Source organism: Oncorhynchus tshawytscha, linkage group LG27 (assembly GCF_018296145.1).
Source record: "Oncorhynchus tshawytscha isolate Ot180627B linkage group LG27, Otsh_v2.0, whole genome shotgun sequence".
NCBI lineage: Eukaryota > Metazoa > Chordata > Actinopteri > Salmoniformes > Salmonidae > Oncorhynchus > Oncorhynchus tshawytscha.
The window spans coordinates 19,584,427-19,606,389 of NC_056455.1; the positions used below are offsets into that span (position 1 = coordinate 19,584,427).

The 21,963-nt window shown below is 42.6% G+C and overlaps 1 protein-coding gene and 1 pseudogene across 1 annotated transcript; both read left to right on the plus strand.

Annotated features, from left to right (window-relative positions):
* The first annotated feature begins 371 nt into the window (after nt 1-371).
* Nucleotides 372-21,949, plus strand: LOC112234854 (nucleolar transcription factor 1-like). The gene is given in 23 exon segments (XM_024403159.2): nt 372-395; nt 723-821; nt 2,763-2,815; nt 3,010-3,063; nt 3,066-3,181; nt 3,335-3,418; nt 3,602-3,757; nt 3,931-3,995; nt 11,849-11,975; nt 12,113-12,223; nt 12,340-12,473; nt 12,588-12,729; nt 12,833-12,874; nt 17,311-17,409; nt 17,613-17,768; nt 17,990-18,136; nt 18,242-18,352; nt 18,438-18,526; nt 18,634-18,823; nt 18,926-18,973; nt 19,101-19,169; nt 19,270-19,374; nt 19,488-21,949. Coding segments are annotated over 23 exon segments (2,337 nt in total). The 5' UTR covers nt 372-375; the 3' UTR covers nt 19,608-21,949.
* Nucleotides 757-21,963, plus strand: part of LOC121841088 — a 106,298-nt pseudogene continuing 85,091 nt past the window's right edge.

Genomic DNA, 21,963 nt, shown 5'->3' on the forward strand with positions numbered 1-21,963 from the left:
TTGTGTTAGCAAAACACTGACTGCTGTAGGGTAGACCATTCCGAGGTCGCCATACCCGAATTTCCTCTCCTTTACCACGGGTAAGAAATGCGAATTATAGGGTCTAAATAATATGGTATAAATTTATAATTTGCATTGATTATGGACCACCGTCAATTTGGAATTGAATTCACCAATGTATCTTATTTTCTGCTAAGAATGGACTATTTCCGCGCCGAGACCTCCATGCGGTTGTTGACAGAACCAGCCGCCTCTCTGGTTAGCCATCATGGATCTCAGTTTAATATCTCACCGTGTGGGCTCGCCCTCTATCTCGCTTGACAACCATCATTGCCAACCTGCGAAAACCAGTCTTTGGTACTGTTATAGTTGCCTATGATCCTGGTGCGGGGCAGGTTAGTTGCACACACAGGCTTACTTTAAACCCAATTTCTTGCTAAGCATGTAGTGCGCCATCTGAGCTTGTCACGGTCGGTATCCTAACTGACTCGCGCTTTGCCTGTAGCATGGCGGCTCTGGGATCAACCTCGCGCCAGTGAACCATTTGCAATCTCGGATGTACAAATATTTCATTCTGTGTGGTGTAAATTTGATACAATGTAACCGCGGATTGAAACCTTGTGAATGGTGATAGATTGTAGTTATGTATCCTCATTTCAATTCTGAAGATTGGCGAAGATTGTTACCATTTATTTCCCTTTTTCTTCATTCGTGTGCCTCAGTCTTCAAGACTCATCCTCGCCACACGGCTACAAAACCTGGTTTACCCCGTGTTCAACAACAGCTGAAAGAAAAGTCGGGGTGGATAGAACCGTTTCACGGTGAGTTTGTTCATTTAAATCGTTGTTTTTCAAGAAACACAACAGTAAATTTGTCTGTCTGAGATGAATGATTTTCTAAACATGATTCTCTTTCATGGAGACGAGGTCAGTGTTCGGGTCGCAGTCGTTTGGAACTGGATTTTTTCCTATGGGTTTATGCAAAACTAGTAACGTTAGGCCGATACGTAATCTTTTGGACGATCAATTACAAATACATTTATCTAGTTAACGTTACCTGCAATATTGATGTAAATGTATATACAAAATAAAAACGTAAATCATTATCCATGGTGAATCCCCTGAAGTTAGCCAAGCGTTAGCTAGCTAGCATAAAAGTTGACTGGTCTGGTGGTGGTTTTCATATTTTAAATTTACAGTAGCTAGCTACTATAACATTTTTAAACCTTAAAATGTATATATTATTGTCATTTGATTATTTTCGCAGGTGGCCACCGTGTTGGCTAACATATAGTTGTAAATTATGGAAATCTGATGGTTGTTAACATAATATAGCTAGCTAGCGAGTTAGCAGCTTGCATTGAACCAGCGTAGTGCGTTGAACCAACGTAGTGCGGTCGTTGGCTCGGTTGGAGTTTGTGGACCCCCAAACCATCTTATCATACCAGGATATTACTTTTAAATTTCCCATAAACTGCGTTGATTTATTGGGACACTAGCTAACTATGTCCAACCACGGTTTTAAACGCATCATTAGACCAGCGATAATTGTATCCCCCTTAAATTTCAGGCTGTGTACTATATCACCAAGAACGGGTAAACAACAGGCGGGGTGCTGACTGCAGAGTCGACTTCACATATCCGAGATCGGTTACGCCTCGCGCAAGAATGTCCTGCTTTTCCGAGTCTTTTTCGGTTTGATTATGGTTGCCCGCGTCGATACTAAAACGATTAAAGCATAGAAACGGGTCTCTGAGGGCTATGCCCAACAATTTAATTTATTATAAAGCGTAATATGTATCCCTTTTTGGCCCCTCACAAGAGTCGGCCGATAGAGATTCAAGGCGGAGGCAGGTTTCAATTCCAGCTCAATGTTGGTAGTGTGGCTTTGTCGAGTGGTTCATTTGGTAGTAATGTTCCCTGGCCACCATTCCCCTTCGTTGGAGACCGAAAGCAGATCTCCCGTCCATAGTCAGCTGGTTGCCTACAGCTGCCTCTAAACGTTCGCTTCCTCCTTCTGTGGAACCTCCCCACCACCACTCCGGGAAAATCCTCCATTACCGACCGACAGAAGACATGGTCGACAGAAAGCAAAATAAGTTGCTACTTTAATGGAGAATAAGCTAGCCTATTTTCCAAATCGACATAAAGAACATTACCAGTCGTAGCCTTCTGCGGAGTTATTTGAGATGTGAAACCGTCACAAGCTATAGCCTGTCTCACCGTGTAGCGTAAACGTTTAGGGGCGGTGTAATAAACATTAATAACCATCATGTCGGGGTCGATTTTAATTTCCAGGATTTTAAAGGCTGGAATTTCTTACCTAATAGCATGTTTGGAATGATTAAAATCAGTCGAATAATCTCTGTCCAATAAATCTTGTTTTCAGTATCACATTTTACACACTTATTTTAATGTGCAAGTCGATATACTAGTAGAATGATATACATTTTTAACCTCTAACCTATGCCATTTCAAATGTGTTTATTCTCCAAGCATTATTTTTTCAACTTATTTCCTAATATCACAAGGTATAGCATTGGCCAAAGTAGTTTTCTGTTACTTTCTCACATTTGCATGCATTAGGTGTATGCATAGGTAACTTGGCTATTATGTATACTGTGTAGATTTTTTTTGCTGGCACAGTAGTGAGAGTAAATTGTTGGTAAGATTAACAATGACTCACTGCACCTTGTATATTATTCACAGCCATTTAAAAGAAAGGGATAGTGTTTTATTGCTATCTGTTTTGTTTATGTGCAGGTTAAAGAAAGTACAGATGAATGGAGAAATGGACACGTCCACTAAAGACCAAGGTGAGATCATAGTCAATCAACGTGAGATCATAGTAGTCAATCAAGGTGAGATATAGTCACAACATGGAGCTTCTTCCTTCCATCCCCTTCAGATTATTGTGCAAAATGGAGAGATTCATGATTTTTTTTAACTTCAGCCAGGATAATGGTTGCAGGACAGACACGCTGATGTGTGTGTCCTTGTGTGGCTATAGTGTGGACGCAGGACGACCTTCTGAATCTGCTAGAGGCCATGAAAGTCAATCTTCCCCAAAGGACCTGGCCAAGTACAAGACGTCGGAGTCCCATCTGGACTGGGAGAAGGTGGCCTTCAACTCATTCACAGGAGAGATGTGCAAACAGAAGTGGAACGAGGTCTCCAAAGTGGTACGCCATGTCTCTTTTCATGCTATACTGTGAACTGGGGTATTTATATTTGAGAATAAAAGTGGATTTCCAACTCTTGTCAGTTCAATATATACATTCTGCATCTTGCCTTTGCAATGTGTTTTATGTTGTTGTTCTGTGTCTTTGGTTCAGATCCGTAAATTTCGCACATTAACAGAGCTGATTTTTGATGCCCAAGACTTCATCAAGAACCCTTATAAGGGCAAGAAGCTGAAGGTGAGCTGCATATCCTCTTTTTATGATAGACACTATCAGTTGATACTTTCACAGGTGACACATTATTTTCTTAGCAAATTCAGTCATCTGATGACTGATTTGACTGTCTTTTTGTGTGTAATTTTACTCCTATTTGGTATTATTTTTTTCAAATGTTCTTATTTTTTATTTTTCACTGAACAGAAGCATCCAGATTTCCCTAAAAAGCCCCTGACGCCATATTTCCGCTTCTTCATTGAGAAGAGGGCCAAGTATGCCAAGCTGCACCCTGAGATGAGCAACCTAGACCTCACCAAGATCCTCTCCATGAAGTACAGAGGGCTGCCTGACAAAAAGAAGGTCAGAAGCAGGGAGAGTGTGGGAAGGAAAGGAAGAGATGCAATTAAAGGGAGGGATATAGTGACATTTGGGATGGGGTGGTAAATATGTTCTCCCTGGTAGATACAATTTATTTGAACTGAGTAATTTGCTGACGTTGCTCATGGTCGAATGACTTGTTTTTTTGACAACAGAAAAAATATCTAGAAGACTTCCAGAAAGACAAAGAAACGTTTGGGCACAGCATGTCAAAGTTCAGGTAAGGTTCAAATTTAGGTTATCTGCAACTGGAGTAAATCTATATTTGAAGGGGGGATTTCTCCATTGTGTTGAATGTGTTTTAATTTGCTTGATGTATGTTTATTTTTATTTAACCTTTATTTAACTAGGAAAGTCAGTCAAGAACAAATTCTTATTTACAATGACGGCCTACCAAAAGGCAAAAGGCCTCCTGCTGGGATTAAAAATAAAATATAAATATAGGACAAAACACACATCAAAGACACGAAATAACACTACATAAAGAGAGACCTAAGACCACAACATAGCAACAGAAACATATGACAACACAGCATGCAGCAACACAACATTATAACAACATGGTACAAACATTATTGGGCACAGACAACAGTGCGAATGGCATGAAGGTAGAGACAATAATACATCACACAAAGCAGCCACAACTGTCAGTAAGAGTGTCCATGATTGAGTCTTTGAATGAAGAGTTTGAGAATAAACTGTCCAGTTTAAGTGTTTGCTGCAGCTCGTTCCAGTCGCTAGTTGCAGTGAACTGAGAAGAGAAGCAACCCAAGGATGTGTGTTCTTTGGGGACCTTTAACAGAATGTGACTGGCAGAATGGGTGTTGTATGTGGAGGATGAGGGCTGCAGTAGATATCTCAGATAGGGGGAGTGAGGCTTAAGAGGGTTTTATAAATAAGCATCTACCAGTGGGTCTTGCAATGGGTATACAGAGATGACCAGTTTACAAAGGAGTATAGAGTGCAGTGATGTGTTCTACTGATCACCCAATCCACAAAAGTGGAGACAAATTTCACCCCAATAACTACCATGGGATATGCATCAACAGAAACCTTGAATATCCTCTGCGTTATCATTAACAGCAGACTCCTACATTTCCTCAGTGAAAACGATGTACTGAGCAAATGTCAAATTAGCTTCTTACCATTATTATTGTACGACAGACCACGTATTCACCCTGCACACCCTAATTGACAAACAAACAAACCAAAACAAAGGCAAAGTCTTCTCATACCATGTTGATTTCAAAAGAGCCTTCGACTCAATTCGGCATGTGGGTCTGCTATACAAATGAATGGAAAGTGGTGTTGGGGGAAGGTAGACTAGTGGTTAGAGCGTTGGGCTAGTAACCGAAAGGTTGCGAGATCGAATCCCCGAGCTGACAAGGTAAAAATCTGTCGTTCTGCCCCTGAACAAGGCAGTTAACCCACTGTTCCTAGGCCGTCATTGTAAATAAGAATTTGTTCATAACTGACTTGCCTAGTTAAATAAGGAGCATTGGTGGCAAATCTGATGGCTGAATGATAAAAAAAATACATCTAGCCGCTCGAGCGCACCCTTACCTTGATCTAGCATAGTCCTCTGAATAGGGGTTAGTTTGGTAGCTGGGTGCGAAAGAGGGGTGACTTCTCATACCGATTATGATCGAGGAAGCCAGCCTGCAGATTTGATATGTGCTGCGATAAGGACAGTGTACCATCTAGCCATACTCCCAAGTACTCGTATGAGGTGACTACCTCAAGCTCTAAACCCTTAGAGGTAGTAATAATACCTGTGGGAAGAGGGGCATTCTTCTTACCAAACCACATGACCTTTGTTCTGAACACCTCCAAAACAAAGGTAGAGAGTAGAGGTCGACCGATTTAATTAGGGCAGATTTTCAAGTTTTCATAACAATCGGTAATATGCATTTTTGGACACCGATATTGGCCGATTACATTGCCCTCCACGAGGAGACTGCGTGGCAGGCTGACTACCTGTTATGAGTGCAGCAAGGAGCCAAGGTAAGGTGCTAGCTAGCATTAAACTTATCTTATAAAAAAAACAACACATCTTAACAATCACTAGTTAACTACACATGGTTGATGATATTACTAGTTTATCTAGCTTGTCCTGTGTTGCATATAATCGATACGGTGCCTGTTAATTTATCATTGAATCACAGCCTACTTCGCCAAACGGATGATTTAACAAGCGCATTCGTGAAAAAAGCACTGTCGTTGCACCAATGTGTACCTAACCATAAACATCAATGCCTTTCTTAAAATCAATACACAAGTATATATTTTTAAACCTGCATATTTAGTTAATATTTCCCGCTAACATGAATTTCTTTTAACTATGGAAATTGTGTCACTTCTCTTGCGTTCTGTGCAAGCAGAGTCGGGGTATATGCAGCAGTTTGGGCCACCTGGCTCGTTGCGAACTGTGTGAAGACCATTTCTTCCTAACAAAGACCGTCATTAATTTGCCAGAATTGTACATAATGACTTAACACTGAAGGTTGTGCAATGTAACAGCAATATTTAGACTTAGGGATGCCACCCGTTTGATAAAATACGGAACAGTTCCGTATTTCACTGGAAAAAAATGACATTTTGTTTTCTAAATGATAGTTTCCGGATTTGACCATGTTAATGACCTAAGGCTCGTATTTCTGTGTTATTATATTACAAATTAAGTCTATGATTTGATAGATCAGTCGGACTGAGTGGTGGTAGGCAGCAGAAGGTTCATTGCATTTGCCAGCAGCTCTTTGCTGTGCTTCAAGCATTGCGCTGTTTTTGACTTCAAGCCTATCAACTCCCGAGATTAGGCTGGCAATACTAAAGTACCTATTAGAACATCCAATAGTCAAAGGTATATGAAATACAAATGGTATAGAGAGAAATAGTCCTATAATAACTACAACTTAAAACTTCTTACCTGAGAATATTGAAGACATGTTAAAAGGAACCACCAGCTTTCATATGTTCTGAGCAAGGATCTTAAACGTTAGCTTTTTTACATGGCACATATTGCACTTTTACTTTCTTCTCCAACACTTTTTGCATTATTTAAACCAAATTGACCATGTTTCATTATTTATTTGAGACTAAATAGATTTTATTTATGTATTAAGTTAAAAATAAGTGTTCATTCAGTATTGTTGTAATGGTCATTATTACATTTTTTTTTATATATATATATATATATATATATATACGCACACAGTGGGGAGAACAATTATTTGATACACTGCTGATTTTGCAGGTTTTCCTACTTACAAAGCATGTAGAGGTCAAAGCTTTTTTTATCATAGGTACCACTTCAACTGTGAGAGACGGAATCTAAAACAAAAATCCAGAAGATCACATTGTATGATTTAAGTAATTAATTAGCATTTTATTGCATGACATAAGTATTTGATACATCAGAAAAGCAGAACTTAATATTTGGTACAGAAACCTTTGTTTGCAATTACAGAGATCATACGTTTCCTGTAGTTCTTGACCAGGTTTGCACACACTGCAGCAGGGATTTTGACCCCCTTCTCCAGATCCTTCAGGTTTGGGGCTGTCGCTGGGCAATACAGACTTTCAGCTCCCTCCAAAGATTTCTCTATTGGGTTCAGGTCTGGAGACTGGCTAGATGCTTCTTAAGGAGCCACTCCTTAGTTGCCCTGGCTGTGTGTTTGGGTCGTTGTCATGCTGGAAGACCCAGCCACGAACCATCTTCAATGCTCTTACTGGGGTAAAGAGGTTGTTGGCCAAGATCTCGCAATACATGGCCCCATCCATCCTCCCCTCAATACGGTGCAGTCGTCCTGTCATCTTTGCAAAAAAGCATGCCCAAATAATGATGTTTCCACCACGTGCTTCACGGTTGGGATGGCGTTCTTGGTGTTGTACTCATCCTTCTTCTTCCTCCAAACAAGCGGAGTTTAGACCAAAAAGCTCTAGTGTCTCATCAGACCACATGACCTTCTCCCATTCCTCCTCTGGATCATCCAGATGGTCATTGGCAAACTTCAGATGGGCCTGGACATGCGCTGGCTTGAGCAGGGGGACCTTGCGTGTGCTGCAGGATTTTAATTCATGACTGCGTAGAGTCTTACGAATGGTTTTCTTTGAGACTGTGGTCCCAGCTCTCTTCAGATCATTGACTAGGTCCTACCGTGTAGTTCTGGGCTGATCCCTCACCTTCCTCATGATCATTGATGCCCCACGAGGTGAGATCTTGCATGGAGCCCCAGGCCGAGGGTGATTGACCGTCATCTTGAACTTCTTCCATTTTCTAATAACTGTGCCAACAGTTGTTGCCTTCTCACCAAGCTGCTTGCCTATTGTCCTGTAGCTCATCCCAGCCTTGTGCAGGTCCACAATTTTATCCCTGATGTCCTTACACAATGGTCTTGGCCATTGTTGGCTGCAGTCTGTTTGATTGAGTGTGTGGACAGGTGTCTTTTATACAGGTAATGAGTTCAAACAGGTGCAGTTAATACAGGTAATGAGTGGAGAACAGTGAGAGCTCCTTCCATTTCTGTGAGAGCCGGAATTCTTACTGGTTGGTAGGTGATCAAATACTTATGTCATGCAATAAAATGCAAATTAATTACTTAAAAATCATACGATGTGATTTTGGGGTTTTTGCCTTCGATTCCGTCTCTCACAGTTCAAGTGTACCTATGATAAAAATTACAGACCTCTACATGCTTTGTAAGTGGGAAACACTGCCGGTTTTGCAGGTTATCAAATAATTGTTCTCCCCACTGTGTGTGTGTATATATATATCTCGGCCGATTTAATCGCTATCGGCTTTTTTTGGTCCTCCAATAATTGGCATCGGCCTTTTTTGGTCCTCCAATAATCGGTATCGGCGTTGAAAAATCATAATCGTTCGACTTCTAGAGAGCTTGTTGGAAACTAAAGGCTTTGTTGTAGAGCATTTAACACAACATCTGGGGAGAGGCCAGCTGAGTATAAGACTATCATCTGCATATAAATGGATGAGCGAGCTTCTTACTGCCTGAGCTATGTTGTTGATGTAAATTGAGAAGAGCGTGGGGCCTAGGATCGAGCCTTGGGGTACTCCCTTGGTGACAGTCAGTGGCTGAGAGAGCAGATTTAAAACTTTTATACACTGCACTCTTTGAGAGAGGAAGTTAGCAAACCAGGCCAAAGACCCCTCAGAGACACCAATACTACTTAGCCAGCCCACAAGAATGGAATGGTCTACCGTATCAAAGCTTTGGCCAAGTCAATAAAAATAGCAGCACAACATTGCTTAGAATCAAGGGCAATGGTGACATCATTGAGGACCTTTTTAAGGTTGCAATGACACATCCATAACCTGAGCTGAAACCAGATTGCATACCTGAGAGAATACTATAGACATTAAGAAAGCTAGTCAGTTGATTATTATAGTTTTTCCAACACTTTTGATAAACAGGGCAAGATAGAAATAGGCCTATAACAGTTCGGATCAGATTGATCTGCCCCTCAAAATAAAGGATGAACTGTGGCTGCCTTCCAAGCAATGGGTACCTCTCCAGAAAGGAGAGACTGGCTTGGCGATGGATAGGGGCAGCAGCCTTAAAGAAGAAAGGGTCGAAACCATCTGACCCAGATGTTTTTTTGGGGTCAAGTTTAAGGACCTCCTTTAGCACCTCGGACTCCGTGACTGCTTACATGGAGAAACTTTGTAGTGGGGCAGAGGGAAAAGAGGGAGAAGCATCAGAGATTGTCACATTAGAAGGGGTGGGAGATGAGGAAATGTTGGATGGGCAGTGAGGCATGGCTGAGTCATAGGAATCCTGACTTAATGAAGTGGTGATTAAAGAGCTCATTCATGTGCTTCTTGTCAGTAACAACCACATCATCAACATTAAGGGACATGGGCAGCTGTGAGGAGGAGGGTTTATTCTCCATGTCCAGAGCTTCTTGGGGTTAGACCCATAGAGAGAGAACTGCTCCTTAAAGTAACTAACTTTGGCCTTCCAGATAGGCTCTCGTTCAGACAAATGAGAAATAAGTGCACTCAGGCTATCGGCCTGAGTATGCGTGTGCCGAGCCTTTCGCCTTATGCAATTCTTGAGGTGGATTAACTGCAAGATCACGGTTGGACCAGGGGCTTAACCTGTTTTTAATTCTCATTTTCTTTGTGTGCATGTTTGTTAACAATACCACTGAAAATATCAAAAAAAGAAGGTCCAAGCATCTTCGACAGGGGATCAAGCTGATTATATACCATTTTAGAGGCCAGTTCATGAAGGAAGACTTGCTCATTTAAAGTTTTTTAGCTAGCGTCTATGACACATCAGGACAGGTCGTTTCACTGACCAGCCATTACGAACACAGGCTGTAAAACATTGTTCATTAAGGTCATTACAGAAAACATTTGTGAGGATAACATTGAGGAGAGTAGCCTTTTCTGGGTGTTTGGAGTCATACCTTGTGGGATTGGTAATAATCTGAGAAAAATTTAGGGAGTCCCATTGCTTTAGGACATGGTCAGGTGGTTTAAGCATGTCTTAGGGCAGTTAGGGTACAGGCCGGTGCTGATGGGAGGACGATAGCACCCAGCAACAGTCAACAAAAAGCCATTTGAAAGTTGTAATGCTTAACCAGCAAATCAAATTGTTCGGAGACAGACTTGGTGGAGACAACCAAGCACTGAAGGTGATCCTTGGTAAAGATTGCCACTCCCCCACCTTTGGAAGATCTGTATTGCCAAAAAAGGTTATAAGCAGAAAGGTTAACATCCAGTATTCAAAACGCTCTTCCTTAACCACGTCTCAGTAATGACCAACACATCTGGAGCTGTGAACCCACACTTTCAATTGATACATTTTAGGTAATAAGCTTCTAGTGTTAATGTGCTGAAAACCCAGGCTTTTACGAGAGCAGAATCAGTGAAGCAGGGCACAAGTCAGAATTGGGGCTAGCAACAGTAGATGGGCCAGGGTGTACATGCAGATTTCCAGATGTCATCAACAGTAATACAATCAAGGCACGGCAGAGGACAGGGAGAGCTCTGCAGTGCTGATTTATGACATCTGAATGTGCATCAGATGGCAACAAGATCCTATTGTACAGCAATTTCATCAGGTAACATGAATGCAAAGCCGGCGAGAGGTGGTTAGAATAGGGTGGAAGGTCAAAAGTCAGTGTAACCAATAGTCAGAGTCCCGAGTGTGGGAACAAACAGTCTGTCCCACGGTTTGGTAAAGAAAGTTTGTAGTCAACAAAGCATGCAGGAGTCATGAGGCAAATAGAAAATGCACAAGAAAAAAAATAAGCCATTGTAAGTTCAGAGTCACTCGCCCCAACAGTGCGTGTGTGCTGGAGGCGAGCGAAATCTCAGGAGAGAGGGGAGTGTGGTGGGGGTACCTGTACCAGACAGGGGGAGACAGGCCAGGGCGGACGGTGAACAGATCGCCAGGTGGAATTTAACCCGCATTGCAGCAGGCAAACGGGGGTAGGTGTCACCCATTTGGGAGAAGCTTCTATTTCTCGAGGCAGATTTCTTGTAGAAAATGCCAGTGAATGGTCTTTGAACAGCAGGAGGGGGCTTCAAAGGGCGCTTCAAAGATTCCTGCCACTTGTTGGGCCCAAAGGCCTCGACACCCTTTACTTTACACCTCAGTGCTAATTAAAGTTGTATTTGGTCTGTCCTTGCAAGCCTGGCAGCCTTAACTCAGCATTCAGTCCCCATAAAGTAAAATATCATTGTTTTCTTTTTTTTTCTTCTTGGCTTTCAAAATAGCATCAGAACAAACACTACTCAGTTCCAGGTTGGACGGTATCCTCAGGTCTCTACTGTTTGTTTGCTAGAGCACCCTCCGTATAGCTTGGAAAAAGGAAACCTTGGTAGCATTAATCTCTCCGGTTAATTTTGGTCAAAATTAGGTTTTAGGTTCGAAGACAATGCTGTGGAGGGTAGCATCCTGCATTAGTCCCTGCTGAAAAATCTAAGTTTATCTAACTTCAAGTCTATTCTTTTGTAAAAAAAAACATGTTGAAACATGTGAGAGCTCACATGCAGCTGTCTCTCTCTCTCACAGTAGTCATTGGGTTTCTGTGTGACTATAGGGAGGACCATCCCGACCTGGTGGAGAGCATGGCAAAGAAAGGTTCTAATGTGCCAGAGAAACCCAGGACGCCTCAGCAGCTATGGTACAGTCACGAGAAGAAGGCCTTCCTCAAAACACACGCAGATGTGAGTTACGCTTTTCAGGACCATTTGTTAGCACCTTCAAAACACAATGTTGACACTCAATGCTAACATGCTAAAGTTTAACTATGTCCATCTTGAAGCAACATATATGTTCTAGAAACTATAATATCTGTTACTAGGCGACCACCAAAGACATTAAAGACAGTCTTGGGAAGCAGTGGACACAGCTGTCAGACAAAAAGAGACTCAAGTGGATTGCCAAGTCCCTGGAGATGCACAAAGCATATGAGGTGGGAGCATCCTCAAATATGAGGCACAAGACTCTGAAGATGGCCAAATTTACTGCCTGTCTTGGCTATTTCCAAGAGGGTTAATTGATTTTTTTTACCCTGTTTGTTTTCCACAGGAGGTGATGAAGGGCTTCATTGAGACTCACCCAGAGCTCAACATGAGCAACGAGGACATCGTCAAGTCCACCCTCACCAAGGCTGAGAGACATCTGAAGGACAAATCTGATGGCAGGCCAGACAAACCACCCCCGTGAGTACTAATCCACACCAGCACACTTTTAATCTTACCACTGGGTGATCACACTGTTAACTGGACATGGTGACAAGGGTTGTGACCGTGTTGTGTATTCTGTGTGTGTTTTAGGAATGGTTACTCCATGTTCTGTGCTGAGTTGATGTCTAGTATGAAGGACGTGCCCAGTACAGAGCGCATGGTCATGTGCAGCCAGCAGTGGAAGCTGCTGAAACAGAACGAGAAGGACGGCTACCAGAAACGCTGCGAGCAGGTCTGTACTTCACTAGCAGGTGGACTGTTCACTCCAATGTTGACTTTTTGGACATACTGTCTGAAGTCCTAAGTGCTCAACTTTTCACAATTCTGTTTTTCAGAGAAAGAAAGAATACGAAGTCGAGATGAACCGGTTTCTTTGTGTAAGTTTGTTTTTCTACATGTATGTTTGTGTCTATATACAGTTGAAGTTGGAAGTTTACATACACTGACACACAGAACCCAAACCGGCTGTGCGTGTGTGCCATCGTGCATACATTTATTTTGTCCCCCACACCAAACGTGATCACGACAAAATATCAAAACAAACTCTGAACCAATTACATTAATTTGGGGACAAGTCGAAAAGCATAAAACATTAAACATGTATGGCAAATTTAACTAGCTTGCACTTGCTAGCTAATTTGTCCCATTTAGTTAGCTTGCTGTTGCTAGCTAATTTGTCCTGGGATATAAACATTGAGTTATTTTACCATAAATGCACAAGGTCCTCCACTCTGACAATTAATCCACACATAAAACGGTCAACTGAATCGTTTCTAGTCATCTCTCCTCCTTTCAGGCTTTTTCATCTTTGAACTTATATGGTGATTGGCATCTAAATTATCGTATTACCACGGCGACCGGCAACACAGTTCGTCTTTCAATCACCCACGTGGGTATAACCAATGAGGAGATGGCATGTTCTGCTTCTATAAGCCAGCAACCTGCTTCTATAAGCCAGCAGCATTCCACCCTGCATCCCACTGCTGGCTTGCTTCTGAAGCTAAGCAGGTTTGGTCCTGGTTGGTCCCTGGATGGGAGACCAGATGCTGCTGGAAGTGGTGTTGGAGGGCCAGTAGGAGGCACTCTTTCCTCTGGTCTAAAAAATATTATGCCCCTGGGCAGTGATTGGGGACACTGCTCTGTGTAGGGTGCCGTCTTTTGGATGGGATGTTAAACGGGTGTCCTGACTCTGAGGTCATTAAAGATCCCATGGCACTTATCGTAAGAGTAGGGGTGTTAACCCTGGTGTCCTGGCTAAATTCCCAAGCTGTCCCTCATACCATCATGGTCACCTAATCATCCCCAGCTTACAATTGGCTCATTTATCCCTCTCCTCTCCCTGTAACTATTCCCCAGGTCGTTGCTGTAAATGAGAATGTGTTCTCAGTCAATTTACCTGGTACAATATATACAGTGGGGAGAACAAGTATTTGATACACAGCCGATTTTGCAGGTTTTCCCACTTACAAAGCATGTAGAGGTCTGTCATTTTTATCATAGGTACACTTGAACTGTGAGAGACGGAATCTAAAACAAAAATCAAGAAAATCACATTCTATGATTTTTAAGTAATTCATTTGCATTTTATTGCATGACATAAGTATTTGATCACCTACCAACCAGTAAGAATTCCGGCTCTCACAGACCTGTTAGTTTTTCTTTAAGAAGCCCTCCTGTTCTCCACTCATTACCTGTATTAACTGCACCTTTGAACTCGTTACCTGTATAAAAGACACCTGTCCACACACTCAATCAAACAGACTCCAACCTCTCCACAATGGCCAAGACTAGAGAGCTGTGTAAGGACATCAGGGATAAAATTGTAGACCTGCACAAGGCTGGGATGGGCTACAGGACAATAGGCAAGCAGCTTGGTGAGAAGGCAACAACTGTTGGCGCAATTATTAGAAAATGGAAGAAGTTCAAGATGACGGTCAATCACCCTCGGTCTGGGGCTCCATGCAAGATCTCACATTGTGGGGCATCAATGATCATGAGGAAGGTGAGGGATCAGCCCAGAACTACACGGCAGGACCTGGTCAATGACCTGAAGAGAGCTGGGACCACAGTCTCAAAGAAAACCATTCGTAACACACTACGCCGTCATGGATTAAAATCCTGCAGCGCACGCAAGGTCCCCCTGCTCAAGCCAGCGCATGTCCAGGCCCGTCTGAAGTTTGCCAATGACCATCTGGATGATCCAGAGGAGGAATGGGAGAAGGTCATGTGGTCTGATGAGACAGAAATAGAGCTTTTGGTCTAAACTCCACTGTGTTTGGAGGAAAAAGAAGGATGAGTTACAACCCCAAGAACACCATCCCAACCGTGAAGCATGGAGGTGGAAACATCATTCTTTGGGGATGCTTTTCTGCAAAGGGGACAGGATGACTGCACCGTATTGAGGGGAGGATGGATGGGGCCATGTATCACGAGATCTTGGCCAACAACCTCCTTCCCTCAGTAAGAGCATTGAAGATGGGTTGTGGCTGGGTCTTCCAGCATGACAACGACCCAAAACACACAGCCAGGGCAACTAAGGAGTGGCTCAAAAGAAGCATCTCAAGGTCCTGGAGTGGCCTAGCCAGTCTCCAGACCTGAACCCAATAGAACATCTTTGGAGGGAGCTAAAAGTCCGTATTGCCCATCGACAGCCCCAAAACCAGAAGGATCTGGAGAAGGTCTGTATGGAGGAGTGGGCCAAAATCCCTGCTGCAGTGTGTGCAAACCTGGTCAAGAACTGCAGGAAATGTATGATCTCTGTAATTGCAAACAAAGGTTTCTGTACCAAATATTAAGTTCTGCTTTTCTGATGTATCAAATACTTATGTCATGCAATAAAATGCAAATTAATTACTTAAATCATACAATGTGATCTTCTGGATTTTTGTTAGATTCCGTCTCTCACAGTTGAAGTGTACCTATGCTAAAAATGACAGACCTCTACATGCTTTGTAAGTAGGAAACACTGACGATTTTGCAGGTTATCAAATACTTGTTCTCCCCACTGTATATATATTTTTTTAAATGAGGAGATGTAGGACTTGCAGCGTGATCTGCGTCAGAAATAGAAAGGACTTATATTTTAGCCCTTGGCAACGGAAACGCTCGTTGACGCGCAATAATTAAATAACATAGATTTCTACATTTATTTTGCAACGCTTGCGGTGTAGTCAGGTTATTAGGTTGGAGTCATTAACTTGTTTTCAACCACTCCACAAATTTCTTGTTTACAAACTATAGTTTTGGCAAGTCGGTTAGGACATCGACTTTGCGCAGGACACAAGTAATTTTTCCAACAATTGTTTACAGACAGATTATTTCACTTATAAATTCACTATCACAATTCCAGTGGTTCAGAAATTTACATACACTGACTTTAAACCGCTTGGAGAATTCATGGCTTTAGAAGCTTCTGATAGGCTATTTGACATCATTTGAGTCAATTGGAAGTTGTACCTGTGGATGTATTTCAAGGCCTACCTTCAAACTCAGTGCCTCTTTGCTTGACATCATGGGAGAATCAAAAGAAATCAGCCAAGACCTCAGAAAAAAATGTGTAGACCTCCACAAGTCTGGTTCATCCTTCGGAGCAATTTCCAAATGCCTGAAGGTACCACATTCATCTGTACAAACAATAGTACGCAAGTATAAACACCAAGGGACCACGCAGCCATCAAACCGCTCAGGAAGGAGACTCGTTCTGTCTCCTAGAGATGAACGTACTTTGGTGCGAAAAGTGCAAATCAATTCCGGAACAACAGCAAAGGACCGTGTGAAGATGCTGGAGGATACCGGTACAAATGTATGTATATCCACAGTAAAACGAGTCCTATATTGACATAACCTGAAAGGCTGCTCCGCAAGGAAGAAGCCACTACTCCAAATCCACCATAACAAAGCCAGACTACGGTTTGCAACTGCACATGGGGACAAAGATCGTACTTTTTGGAGAAATGTCCGCTGGTCTGATGAAACAAAAATATAACTGTTTGGCTACAATGACCATCGTTATGTTTGGAAGAAACAGGAGGAGGCTTGCAAGCCCGAAAAACACGATCCCAACCGTGAAGCACGGGGGTGGCAGCATGATGTTGTGGGGGTGCTTTGCTGCAGGAGGGACTGTTGCACTTCACAAAATAGATGGAATCATGAGGCTGGAAAATTATGTGGATATATTGAAGCAGCATCTCAAGACATCAGTCAGGAAGTTAAAACTTGGTCGCAAATGGGTCTTCCAAATCAATGATACCAAGCATGCTTCCAAAGTTGTGGCAAAATGGCTTAAGGACAACAAAGTCAAGGTAATGGAGTGGCCATCACAAAGCCCTGACCTCCTATAGAAAAGTTGTGGGCAGAACTGAAATAGCGTGTGTGAGCAAGGAGGCCTGCAAACCTGATTCAGTTACACCAGCTCTGTCAGGAGGAATGGGCCAAAATTCACCCAACTTATTGTGGGAACCTTGTGGAAGGCTATCCAAAACATTTGACCGAAGTTAAATATTTTAAAGGCAATGCTACCAAATACTAATTGAGTGTATGTAAACTTCTGACCCACTTGGAATGTAATGAAAGAAATAAAATATGAAATAAATCATTCTCTCTACTATTATTCTGACATTTCACATTCTTAAAATAACGTGTTGATCCTAACTGACCTAAAACGGAATTTTTACTGGGATTAAATGTCAGGAATTGTGGAAAACTGAGTTTAAATGTATTTGGCTAAGGTGTATGTAAACATCCAACTTCAACTGTATCTAGTGAATGAGAGCAGAGGCAGTATGTATGTTATTTACTCAGTGTCTGTCTACAGAGTATATCAGAGGAGGAGCAGCAGCGTGTGCTGGGGGAGCAGAAGATGATTGGCTTTAAGAAGGGCAGCGGGGGCAGCAAAAAGAAGAGCAGAGCAAAGGTAAGTACCACAATGCGTCAGTATCACTCACCTCATCAGCTCCACATATTTCACAATAACAATCATAAGGAAGTATGAAATGGAGTTGACTGTAATTTTATCAATCTCAGACAAAATAGATATTGACTGTAGTATGCATGATTTCAGAGGGGATCAATAAAGTTGTATTGAATTGAAAAAAGCTCCCATCGCTTAAATTGCAGCCTAGCCCAGAGAAGCCCAAAAGGCCCATCTCGGCCATGTTCATCTTCTCTGAAGAGAAACGACCCAAGCTGCAGCAAGAGCGACCAGACCTGTCTGACAGTGAGCTCACCAGGCTGCTGGCACGCATGTGGAACGAGCTCTCAGATAAGAAGAAGGTACACACCCCAGTTTAATACACACTACCATAGTGCAGCTGAGGGAGGGTTCTGAGCAGTAAGATGCAGTATATAAATATCTATGGTATAGAATAAAATGCAGTACGATGCATGACCGCATCAATTATATGGCATCGGCTTGTGTCGATGAAAGGGGATTTCTGGTTTCAGCCTCTACCTGTGATTGTTAACTAAATAACTGACGTTGTCTTCCCCTGTAGGAGAAGTACAAGCGTCTTGAGACGGTCCTGAAGGCAGAGTCTGTGAAGAAGGGACAAGAGGAGCGCAGCCGGCTGCCAGACACCCCCAAGACTGCACAGGACATCTGGCAGCAGAGTGTCATAGGAGACTACCTGGCCAGGTTCAAGGTGTGTGACACAACTATGGCCTTGGATCAGGACTGCCTTTTAAAGCATGTCAACTGCTTCTCCCCTTGTCCTGACTATCTACCTCATTCCTCCTGTGCTTTACAGAACGACCGGCCAAAAGCCCAGAAAGCCATGGAAGCCACTTGGAACACCATGGAGAAGAAGGAGAAGATCATGTGGATCAAGAAGGCAGCTGAGGACCAGAAACGATACGAGGTAAGTGGAATCCAATGTGTCAAAGGCAGAGGCCCCAGAAATGTAAGTGTCCATTGAGACTTACTGGCACTCTTTTTGCTGACAGAGGGAGCTGAGTGAGATGCGCTCTCCTGCAACAATCATTGCCTCAGGGAAGAAGATGAAATTTGACGGTGAACCCAAGAAACCCCCATCGTGAGTGTATTTCTGATGGAGTGCTTCTGTCTGTGTTTTTGATAAACTTACTTTACTGTGTTCTTCTATAACTATATTCATCTAGGATTTGTAAACGTACCTTTCAGGAATGGCTACCAGAAGTTCTCTCAGGAGATGCTGTCCAACGGAGAGCTGAACCACCTCCCTATGAAGGAGCGCATGGGGGAGATCGGGGGCCGCTGGCAGAGGCAGCCCCAGAAGGAGAAGGACCGCTACAAAAAGATAGCTGAGGAGAAACAGAAGCTGTACAAAGTAGAGCTGGAGCGGTGGCTGGCGGTACGCCATCTTTGATTTGTTGCAGACACTAAGTGCATTGAACATCCTAGAAATTGTGTGCCTGTAATGACCTGACAAATTTAAATGTCCCTGCTTTCACAGAGCTTGTCCTCACAAGAAAGAAATGTGTACAAGGAGTACAACTCACAAGTAAGTCATCCGTGCTATTCTATTATGCCTTAGAATGAGTGTTACCACAAACTCTCCCTGTAGTTGCTGGCAAATTAACATGTAAACAAACTGAGTGTTAATCTTAATCTCCTATTGTCTTCCTCAGAAAAGAAAAACCCCAGTGAAACCAGGAGGCACTGCAGCCAAAGTTAAGGCCAAGGTAACCAAGAAGTCTGTAAGTCCCAGCTCTGTTCAATTTATCATTACCACTCTACTTTTACTACTCTGCTCTAAGTCAAAACATCATTCATCTCTGACAATCAATCTTCCCCCAGGACACAGAGGATGAGGATGATGATGACGAGGAGTTAGAGAAGGAGGCTGCCTCATCAGATAACGATTCGTCCAGTGCCGAGGACAGTGAGGAGGAAGATGATGATGTTAGTTTTCAGACTTGTGTGAAATTCATCACTGCTGTTGCAAATTATAATGGTGCCCTTGACTGACATGACATGAGGCTAATGTTCTTGTTGTGCGACACCTCTTCTTGCAGAATGAGGAAGACAACGATGATGATGATGATGATGAGGCGGATGATAAAGAGAACAAGTCGGAGGGGAGTAGCAGCAGTGATTCGAGCTCAGTGGAGACATCGGACTCTGATTCAGACTGAAACTGGTCTATGGTGACCCAAGAGAGACTGAGCAGCGCTGAGCCAAGAGTTCAGGGAGCGCTGCTACTATGCTGGCCCTGCTCTCCTCACAACCCACCACCAGAGGGAGCCCCTGCCCCACCATGTCCATTTCTCACTCGCTTTCTCTCTTCTGTGTTTCTTCATTGCTGTTCTGTACAAGGAGGGTGAAGACCCTAACACCACCACATGTCCTTCATCTGTTATTCCTCCAACCCTGCCTTGACCTGCTCCCCTGCTCAGCCCACACAGCGCTGGGTTCAGGTGGGGACATTTGGCTTCCTTTCTATATTCTGTGACTAATAGGTTTCTATTAGCTTTTTTTGGTGTGACTTGATTTTGGCCCCACCCTGTTTTGTCAGTGTCTGTCAGATGCAAGAGACCACGGTTGTGAAGGGGGGAGCGGGGAGTTGTGAACAGGCCTCCGAGAGCCAAAGAACCTATTTGTCTGTGGGATTATTTTGGGGTGGGGGGTGCAGGGGACCAAATAATTGCACTCTTGAGAATGTTTCCTTTAGTCTTTTGTTCTTCAGCGCCTCTCAACTTTCTTCCTGCTCTCAATGTGTATGTTTTAATTATTAGGTTCTTAACGAGGTGGTATCTTCAGGAAAAATTAAGCCATTATGAATGTCTCTTGTTGTTGCTGGAAATTTAGAGGAGATGTATTCATCCACAGTTTTAGTTAGATTTGGATGCATTTAGAAAAATGGCTTTAGCCTGTCTTTGACAGGTGGTCAAGTTCAAAGGTGACTGACAGTCTATTTATTTATGCTACATAGAAATGCGTCCAAGCTTTTTTGGGGGACAATTTCAAGGGTCTTTGTGGAGCAAGTCCAAGACAATTCTGTTTGACTCATGTTGGTTCTCATGTTGATTTTTCAGTTTAGATTTGTTCATCCACTAGCCTGTTGAACAGAATAAATAATGAATGTTTCTTAGTGGTATCAAAGGAATATATCGTTTATCGATTAAGAGTTTTTGCTTGCCACTCTTACAGAGTAGTTATTTTTGCCCGGACTGCAGATAACAAACAGACTATGTTGTACAATTTAATATTGGTTTTGATTTCTTCCTTGAACCACTGTTTTACACTTCTATTTGATCTAAAGCTGATTTAATGAATTTGTTGTAATAATGTCGAGGGCTGTGGTCAGTTCCATTTGAAATCAGGGATAGATTGAAATGGATCCATTTAGTTATTTTAAATAAAATACAATTGACCCCAACCCTGATATTCTTTTAGTCGAAGTATCCCAAAAAATCTTTGCACTTAATGTAAGCCTGTCCCATGCTTACTGTGGTCAACAGTCAACTGTTCAGCCCCTTCATGTGTTTGTGTGAGAGCGACTGCATTGGTGTGTGCTGTCTGCATCCTGTGTTGACTGTGGCTTCAATTATCTACCCTTCTCCATGTGTGTACTTCTCCACTGCCCAAGGATTAAAAAACATTTGCTTGGTGAGAGAATGGGCTAGACTGTGTTCCTAAAAATGTTTCTTAGACCAGTCACATGCTTTTAAATCCTTGAGGGGGCAGTGAACGAGTTTGCACTTAGGGGAGAAGGGTACAGAACCGACTGCAATCTGTGAAGGATGTATGTGCCTGCATGGTATAGGAGGCACTTCTCATCCCATTACCACACAAACACCTTGATGTAGATTTTTTAAAATGCCCTTTTCTCAAAATGATTGAAGCTGAGTCATGTGTGGTCCTGTTGGTTACCAGCACAAGGACAGATGCGTTAGACGACCCACTGGACTGGTTATGTCATAAGTTTAGCTTGTTTCCAGGGCAGTACAATTGGTTAACAATGGCCCCAATTTTAAATGGGACTGAGTTAGTCCATTTCTAAATCTCATAATTGTTGACTGAATAACACCAGCATGGTGGGCTATATATGATTTGGTGAAGGGAATGTGGGAAATGTTATGGAGGGTGGGATACTGGATTTGGAAAGGGATTTGGGGAAAGGTGTTTCCAATGGGGATACGACAGACATGTTGTATGGTATTTGTAAATATTGCTTTTTTTGTATTGTGTGGAATTACTTTGATTTGTAGTTTGATTTATTTGGCCAAGTCTTGTCAGTGGCTCCGTCGGAGGTGTGAGTCCATTGCTTGCAGGGGAAACGTTTTTGATTGTGTTTGTCCGTTTGAGTTATTATCTCTCCCCATGTTGGTTTCTTTGTATAAATGACTAAATGAGAATGGCTTTACAGATTTGTACTGCTGATCATTTGACACATTTTTGATGTTTTCTATAGTGGAGGGTGTTATGTCCCTGCTATTTAAGCATTTGGCAAATAAACTTGGTCTTTAATAAAGTATACATATTGCATTC